The sequence below is a fragment of the Lissotriton vulgaris genome, chromosome 5 (assembly GCF_964263255.1).
Source record: "Lissotriton vulgaris chromosome 5, aLisVul1.2, whole genome shotgun sequence".
NCBI lineage: Eukaryota > Metazoa > Chordata > Amphibia > Caudata > Salamandridae > Lissotriton > Lissotriton vulgaris.
Window position 1 is genome coordinate 1256572548 of NC_141693.1, and position 9406 is coordinate 1256581953.

Sequence of the window (9406 nt, forward strand, 5' to 3'; positions counted from 1 at the left end):
ATAACGGGAAATCGCATTTTGCACTTTCGCTTAATGCGAAAACAGCACAGTTGATGAATTGATGCAATTGTGTATTTCCTCTCCTGCGAAAAGGAGCCGCAGGGAGCGCTTTGTGGCAGGGGCTGTTTCCTGCATTGCCGCAAGTTAGTTTTTAACTGTTGAGACCTGGGTCTGTCACCTGACAACTGCTGATGAGGGGGATAGCATGTCAAAAGGGTTTATCTTATTTGCAGCGTTGTGCAGCGATGCAAAAAAAGAGAAGTATGAACTTGAAGTCTGGTGCATCTTGGGGCGAACACATGGTGTGCTACCCTGCAAGCAATCTGGTGGAGGTTAATACCCTATTTTTTCACTTCAGTCAGGGATGGCGGTTGACACAGGAAAGGAGCATGGTTTTTCTACCTATTCTATGTGAACACGTGATGGTCAGATCAGTAGGACTACTCCAAAAGCGCGAGTTAATAAGCAACTGAGTGAGACTTACTGCCCTAGTGGTGATGAGCGGCACTGCACCAACTGCACATATCAGCTTCTCTGTAAGGCTCCTTGGCTATTGTAGTCATCCTTTATGGAGGTGCCTCCTTGTGGGGGCAACGCAGCATTGCCCTGATCAAGGTGGCGGCTGGTAAGGACTCACGCAGCAGGGCTCGCAGGAGTGAGCTGACAAGTATAGGCCTTGTGAATGTAGCAGAATGACACATGCTGAACAGGTGTGGGAGGAACTGCGGTGCAGGTAGTTAATGATGGTAGGTTGTGGCTTGCCTTGTTGCAGTTTGTTGTATACATGAATGGGCACACTACAGGTTAGGAATGACATTCACATGAGTTTACCCTCTCTCGATCGGTTCCTTATATGGTTCCCGAGAGTAAAGTTGCAATTATACCCAAATAGTTAGGTGAATTTTGTAAATTTCATAATTTACAAAGAAAATCCCCGTGAGCAGTGATGTTAATCTTCCCCCACCCGCAAAGCAGGATGACCCATTTAACGTGGATGAAATTTTAAATTGCAGGGATTTGTGTTTTCCAATGTCAGTAAGTGGCAGCCTGTAAATATTGAGGAAACATCAGCTGCTCTCATCCTGGAATTCCTGGCGCTGAGTTAGCAGATGGAGCACAGTCTAGCCAATGAAAAGGCACGCAGCTGCAGACAGAAGTTCCTGCTACAGCCCATAATTCATTTAAACAAAATGTTTTATAAACTGTGCCAGAATAAATGACCGTTTCAAAGCTATTTACTTATGTGCAGGGTAGTCAGTTCTGGATCAGTGACAATGGGGTTCAATGTATGAAAACACTTGGGGCAACAATAAATTGTGAATTACAAAACCACCGGGTTTGTGACAGCAAAACAGAGTTTTGAAATGTACAACACCTATTCTGTAAGCCTGAAAAGTGATGTATTCCAAATGGCAATTTGGAGAGGGCATGAAAAGGAGGTTAAAACGAATTTCTAATCACAATTACAGGTGATTGCTGAGAAGCCAAAGAAGGCAATCAGGGACACCTGAGGTTTCTTTTGAAAGTAGCTCTGGCAGTTGATCTCAGAGCCTGGGGAGGAAGGTTGTTTTTGCTGCAGTCTGTGGTGTTCACAAGGAAGGACATGGAAAACCAAGAGGCAGAGGGGCCCTCCAGGAAAAGAAAAGTGAAATTTTCAGAAAAAGAGCTTGAAATTCTCATTGAGGAGGTGACAGACAAGCATGAACAGTTATTTGGAAAACTGTCTCATAAAGTGCCTGATGCTGTGAAAAGGAATGTGTGGCTCAACATTCAGTCCAAGGTGAATGCAGTTGGAGTGGCTCACAGGGAAATCTGCAATTTACAGAAGAGGTGGTACGACTTGCACAGTCGCGCTAAGGAGAAGATTGCGGCAAGAGTAAAGTCTGCAAACAAAACTGGAGGTGGTCCCCCCAAGGACATACCAACAACCCCTTTAGAAGACCTTGTAGAAGGGACACTGTTGACTGAGGCAGTTGTTGGTGTTATGAACATAGACACGTCAGATCTCATCACTCCCTCCGAAGGTAAGTTAATATGTGCTTGTAAATTTAAGAGGGTTAATAAATAACATGGTTTTCATCTAACATAGTAAAGGCATGAGATGGAAGAAGCTTGCAACATTACCAAGCAAGGTAAATTACATGTAAAGCACTACTTGCCTCATGAAAGGGAATTTATAATGCTTAGAGCAATGCATCATGGTCAATGTAGTTCTTTTAAAACATTTTATGACATTTAAAAGTTATACTTCTCAAATAAAGAACAGACACACAGATATGTTAGTAAATTTTCAAATTTTATTAGGACAAAAACCATGAAGCAAAATTATGTTCTTTGTGAATCACAGCAAATCAATTGCCACTCTAAATATCTGTTTTAACTTTTCTAACAGAATTGCTTCAACAATTAATTGAACAAGATTTGAGAGATTTCAGTACCTTAGACATTCAAATTAATGAGGAAGCCAACATTCCAAGTACATCTACAGCAAATGACACAGTAAATGAAAGGCATAGAGTTCGCCAACTACTGCAAACAGAATCAGAGGAGGAAAGTACTCAAACAAATGCAGTGTCAAGACCAGACCCCACACCAACAGCCACCAATGCCAGGCCTAGTAGGCGAAGGAGGCTAAGTCAATTTTATAGAAGGCGGCCAAGAACCTCAACAGTGTCCATGTTTGAGGAGGGGTCCACCACTGGAAGTCTTGTAGATGACAACATTTTAAAGATTCAGCGTCTGCAAGGAAAAGATATTCGAGTTATGAAACGCAAAATGATGTCTATGTGCAAAAACATAGCAGGCATGCACAGCACTATGAAGAAGATGTCTGATGATTTCAAACATAGCCAAGAGGCTTCTGTTGGGAAAATGGACAGTATTGCAAAGTCACTGGAAGGAATTTGCAAAGTCATGAAATTACAACATAAGCAAAGTGGTCATAAACACCTTAGGCAACAGACAACCTCACATGCTCAGAACACACTATTAACCAAAATTTCAAATGCTGCATCCAAAATTTGCAAGCAAAATGCAGAAATACATGAAAAAATTAATGCTTCTTTTGTTGCAATAACAAAGGGAATGGTGAGAGATATTCCCTTACAGCATGCTTCTAACAATGGTAATATACCTGCAATTACTTTATCAAACAATGACTGTGCTATGGTTGTGAAACATGTAAATCCACCAGAAGGGACCTTTGCTGGGTCAAGACGGAGTATTAGATTTGCTAAGGAAGGATGCCAGATGATGATGGATGAAGGAAATAAAAATTCAAAGGCTTTGGGTGTTCGTGGGCGTAAGAAGTAGTATGAAAGCACCTTGTTTCTCAATGGAGGTTATCCAGTGAAATGATTCCATTTAATCTTTGACTAAGAACAAGATCATTTTCCCAGACAGAGATCTGGTATGTTTTTTGAATAATGAAAGACATTTACTTTGAATGTTCCTTACTTGTTTTTGGTTACAAGAAACAGAATTTCATTATGTATGGAGAAATACAAATAAAGCATGTTACCTTCTCAGAAATAATTCTGTGTAATTTCTGCTCTCCTCATCCGTCCTTCTGCTGCCTCTGGTCCATGTTGTCTTGCTGGGGGTTGCTGGGGTTCATTGTCATTTGGTGGTAACATGTCTTCTTCTTCTAAAGGTATGCCTCTCTCTGTTGCCATGTTGTGTAGCATAGCGCAGACTGCAACAATTTCACAGCATGTTTTTGGATTATACAGCAAACTACCACCAGTCTTATGTAATATGCGAAATCTTGATTTAAGCACACCAAAAGTTCTCTCAATTACATTACGCGTTGATTTATGAGATTGGTTGTAATGTTGTTCCTTTCTACTTGCTGGGTTGAGATATGGAGTCAATATGTATGACCTAACTCCATAGGCACTATCACCTATAACCAAAAGAAAACAACACTTACTTTAGATATGTATTACTTGGTAATTGTGATGGAAGGTAAAGTTGTACATTTGAAAAGGAAAAAAAAACATTTACCAAGCAAATAGCCATCTCCAAACTGTCCTGCTTGAAGTCTGGCGTGTATTGCACTATGTTTGAAAATGTAGGAATCATGGGCACTCCCTGGGTAACTTGCCACTATGTCAGTTATGATGGTCTTGGAGTTACATATCACTTGAATATTCAGAGAATGAAAACTTTTCCTATTACGGAATATGTACTCATTTTCTGAGGGTGGACAAATAGGTACATGAGTCCCATCCACACATCCAATCACATGTGGAAATTGTGCCATACCATAAAAATCCACTTTAGTTCTCTGTAAATCTTGTGGAGAAGAAGGAAACTTTATGTAATGACCAATTCTACTTAACATTGCATCCAAAAAAGAATTGAAAAATCTTGACAGAGAACTTTGGGATACACCACCAGCAATAGCTACCACCCCCTGAAAAGAACCAGACGCTAACAGGTGTAGACAACACAGGACTTGAACATGAGTAGGGATAGCATTTGTCCTGCGAGTCGCCCTTTGCAACATGGGATCCAAATCATTTATTAGATAAATTATTAGGTCACCAGTAAGGCGGTACCTATCATAAATTTGATCTTCAGTTTGACCAAGCAAGGTAATCCTAACTCTAAAAATTCTCTCTTCTATCTGCCTTCCCCTCAAACCTGCACCTATTCTCAATCTATGGCGACGCGCAAGGAAGAAAAGTGCTGCCATTGTGCAAGGCTCCTGTTTGCTCTCTGACGCACAGCAAGAGTGGAAGCAGCAACACCCAGCCTTATGTAGTGGACCAGGCAATCAGCAAGGCCTTCACAACATGTGATCTGCAATGCATAACAGTGCAGGCTAATATGGATTGCAAACTGTATTGCACAATATTATGTGACAAAATTAAACACATTTGAAATATTCACTGCACACTCACAGAATTACACTTATTTACGTAACAGCAGCAAAGGACCAAAAACGTAATGTGCACAACATCCACCAACATACCTTATACCAATTCACAAAATTTGTCAAAACGATGAATTCTCAGAGATATCACACAATTTCAATATAAATTCACCAAAAGGTCAGAGGTCGCAAATACACAGCCCATGTAATCACATGTCACATTATTCAATCCATTGGAAAAGCAATCTGTTCCTTTGAAATTGCTTACAAAACTTCCCTTACGCCCACAGCATAAGATTTCCTATGGCAGCGAAAAAATAACACCATCTCTGACTTGTTCTTATTTTTAGAAATGCAAACTGCGATTTCCACAGCTTTTGCATCTTCCAAACAATGATGCATGGGAACATTTCCTTCTAAAATATGAATCGCACCCATTGCGACTCATTTTAGAACTCGCATAATCATTTACGAATTCTAAAATACCGAAAATGCAAAAAATGAATGATGCATCTCACACTGGTAGATTGCATTCGCAAACGTCCGTTTTCTTAGAAAAATGACGATTGCGAATGCAATCTACTTTGATGCATGTGGGCCATAATCTATATCAGTGAAATTGTGGTCTGGTTAAATTTCTACTTATAAAATACCAAGACCATGTTCCCTTAGAGATTATGTCGTCTGAATAGCGTTGACGCGTTTTAATGTTTTATTCAAAATACTCCCATCTTTATCAAGACAATTAGATTCATAGGGTTTTCTTTATCTCTTGTATCCTCATTGTTAATAATCCTTGAGAGAAGATTTGTTGTCAACTCTAATTTTGTTTTAAAAGTCGAGTGGAATTCCTGTATTTTAGTCCATTGGACGCAATCTTTAAAATGCAGAACTGCCGCCATTTTCCTTGTAACTCGCGAATAGCCTCTAATATTGAGGGCTATCGGTCTATTTGGCTCTGCTTTTAAATAAAATCTGCTTGTCCCCTTTTGTCACTGTGATTTTCAAAACACTGTAGATGCACAGTTCTTTGCACCACCCCCAGGATAGACGCGTTTTATTCTTCCACGTTATACTCATAAAATGCAGCCTTCGTTCTGCTCAATATTCTCTGTCATGTAATTCCCTTCGACAAACAGAGCTCCCAGTATGCTAATGTAATGTAATCAATCACATCCCTAAACACTTTACAGTAAGACTGACTTTTATTTCAACCACTCAACAAAGACATAGCTTACCTATGCTAATAGATTCAGGAGCAACAGGCAATTTCTTTGATCTAGAATTAGCTTGTAAATTACAAATAACACAAGTGCCCAAAACAGAGCCCGAACCTGTAAGAGCAGTGGATGGCTCAGCACAATCTTTTGGTCTAATAAGGTTTCACACTTCTCCTTTGACCATAGTTGAAGACAACGGTCATACAGAGAATAGAGTATTTGACCTCATTGATACTGCAACTTTTGGAGTAATTTCAGGAGTTCCCTGGTTGGAACTTCATAATCCAAAGATTGATTGGATAAAATGATCTGTGACTTTGGATTCATCATACTGCTGAATTAATTGCTATCAAGAGACCAAAGAATATGTCATGCCTCTTATTTGCACTACATTGAACCAAGAACCCTCCTGCATCCCTGAAGATTATCAAGATCATTCGGATGTCTTTGACTCCGTTAAGGCAACCACGTTACCACCACATAGAATCTATGATTGCAGGATTGACTTGATCCCAGGAGCAGTCTTACCCTGCAGTAGGATTTACGCCCTGACAGAACCAGAGAACCAATACTTAAGAACATACTTGGATGAACTGCTAGAAATTGGTTTTATTCGCCACTCAACATCACCAGTTTCGTCGCCACTTTTCTTTGTGGCTAAAAAATCTGGCGATCTGAGAGTAGGAATTGACTATCGCTCAGTAAATAAGGCAACAATTAAAAAATAGGTACCCTTTACCTTTGATCCCGGTTTTGCTTAATCAAGTGAAGGGCTCTAGTATCTATACCAAATTGGACTTACGGGGAGCTTATCACCTGGTTCGTATAAAAGAAGGTGATGAGTGAAAGACAGCTTTCCGCATAAAATATGGACTATTCGTGTATACCGTGATGGCTTTTGGTCTGTGCAACCCTCTGGCTGCGTTCCAGTATTTCATCAATGAAGTTTTGCACAACCTTTTAGACATCTGCGTTATTGTATACATCAATAACGTTTTAATCTACTCAAAAAATCCTGAAGACCACGCTGGTCATGTCCGTTCAGTTTTACAGAGACTAAGAGATAATTCCTTATTCGTCAAACTGGAGAAGTATGTTTTCAATACCACCAAGGTTGAGTTCTTAGGTTACTGGCTTTCGCCTGAGGGCATAACCGTGGATCCAAAAAAAAGGTGGAAGCAATCTTGAATTGGCCCACCCAAGTATCAGTAAAAGATACACAGAGAGTTTTAGGGTTTGGTAATTTCTATAGACGCTTCCTTTCTAAATTCTCTGAAATTGTTACAGCAATCACTCAATTGATAAAGAAGGGAAAAAAGTTCCAATGGAATTCAGAAGCTGAGCAAGCATTCGAGAAAATAAAAGAGGCCTTTACTTCAGCGCCTATTTTAATTCATCCTGATCCTGACAAACCATTTTTTGTTGAGGCTGATGCCTCTCAAACAGCCTTGGGAGGTGTTTTATTACAGAAAGATTCAGGAACAGGGAATTTACACCCAATTGCCTTTTACTCGCGTAAGCTGTTGCCAGCAGAACAGAAATACACTATTGCAGAACGTGAGTTGTTAGCAATAAAGGCAGTCTTCCAGGAATGGAGACATAATTTGTTGGGCGCTAAACATACAATCACTATATTTTCTGATCATAAGAATCTACAATTCTTCTCAACAGTAAAAGCACTCACCCCAGGCAAATGAGATGGTTACAATTCTTTAGTGAATTTGATTCCCTCATTATCTATCGTCCTGGACAACAACAGCTCTTGTCCGATACTTTATCTCCTTTAGTTTGTGAAAAACACAATGACCCAGTAATTAATGATCAAAGCATAATCCCTGTAGACAAGATAATTGCTGTCACTCACTCAGACATGTTTCTTAAAGAAATAAAAAGGAACAAAAGACCTTGGACCAACATCAATGGTTATCTCAGAAACATAATACTGTTCATGAGGGTTTGTTTTTTCACAGAGATATATTATACATTCCTGACGAAAAATCACATTTACAGGTTTTGAATTGGAATCATGATGTAGGAACAGCAGGACATCCAGGAATTAATAAAACTCTAGAGTTGTGTTTGAGGTACTTTTGGTGGAGCAATATAAAAACTGATGTTCAACAATATGTTAACACCTATCCTGTATGCGCACGACAAAAATCTCTCCATTCCTCACCGATGGGTTTTTTGCAACCAATGACAGTTCCTCCCTCCCCTTGGCATACAATTAGTTTAGATTTCATCACAGATAAGCCCAAATCCCACGGTTTAACCACAATTTGGCAGTGGTTGATCTTATTGTCTAAAATGGGACATTTTATTCCTTTAAGTAAATTACCTTTGGCAACAGAATTTAGTGAAATATTTTTAAATTATATTGTAAAACTCCATGGCCATCCGAGCAAGATTATTACAGACAGAGGCCCTCAATTTGTTTCAAAGTTCTGGAACCAATTTTGTCAACAATTAGGAATAGAAATAGCACTATCATCAGCTTTTCATCCTCTAACTGATGGTCAGACTGAAAAGGTTAATCAATATCTAGAACAGAGTCTGCGATGTCTGACCTGTACCTTATCTGCTCAATGGGATGAATTATTACCATTAGCAGAATTTTCATACAACAAAGGTTTTCATGTAGCGTTAGGTTGTTCACCTTTCTACTTCTTAACTGGTCTACATCCACGATCTATTCCGGTAATATTCCCAGACAATGAGCAAGTTATGCCCGCTGTCACGGAAAGAGTGCTTAGATTGCAACAATTTCAAGAACAAATAAAAAGAATTTGGCTAGGAATAAATTGAAAATGAAATCATCAGTTGAAAACAGGCTACCAACACCCCCATATAAGATAAGAGACCTTGTCTGGTTATCAACCAAAAATATCCAGATAGAAGGTCCTAAAAAATTAAAGTCAAGATACATAGGTCCGTTCCCTATAGAAAAAATGTTTAATCCAGTTTCTATTAGATTGGAATTACCCAAGGATTATGCAATACATCCGGTTTTCCATGTATCCCTCCTCAAACCCCACAATCCAGTTACACGTTCTGATAATTCATCCCACCAATAGTCGTTGGAGATCATCTTGAGTATGAGGTAAACAGAATCTTAGATGCTAAACGGATTTGTGGACATCTCTATTACTTAATTGATTGGAAAGGTTATGATGTGTCAGAAAGATCCTGGGAACCTGAAAAGAATGTACATGCCCCGAGGCTAGTCAAATCCTTTCATGCTTTACATCCAGAGAAACCTCGCCCACTGCGACGACCTTTGGGGGGAGGAATTGTTAAAGGTAATGCA

The 9406-nt window shown here is 39.5% G+C and overlaps 1 protein-coding gene across 1 annotated transcript; it reads left to right on the forward strand.

Moving 5' to 3' along the window:
* The first annotated feature begins 1603 nt into the window (after window positions 1-1603).
* On the forward strand, window positions 1604-3312 carry LOC147712425 (uncharacterized). The gene is made up of 2 exons (XM_086920339.1): window positions 1604-2024; window positions 2393-3312. Exons 1-2 carry the CDS (start codon window positions 1604-1606, stop codon window positions 3310-3312), a joined length of 1341 nt encoding a protein of 446 aa, XP_086776465.1.
* The last annotated feature ends 6094 nt before the right edge of the window (window positions 3313-9406 follow it).

Coding starts and splice junctions, on each gene's coding strand:
- LOC147712425 (XM_086920339.1), top strand. CDS start 1,604: ATGGAAAACCAAGAGGCAGAGGGGCCCTCCAGGAAAAGAAAAGTGAAA. Junction 2,025..2,392: donor TCTCATCACTCCCTCCGAAG/GTAAGTTAATAT, acceptor CTTTTCTAACAG/AATTGCTTCAACAATTAATT.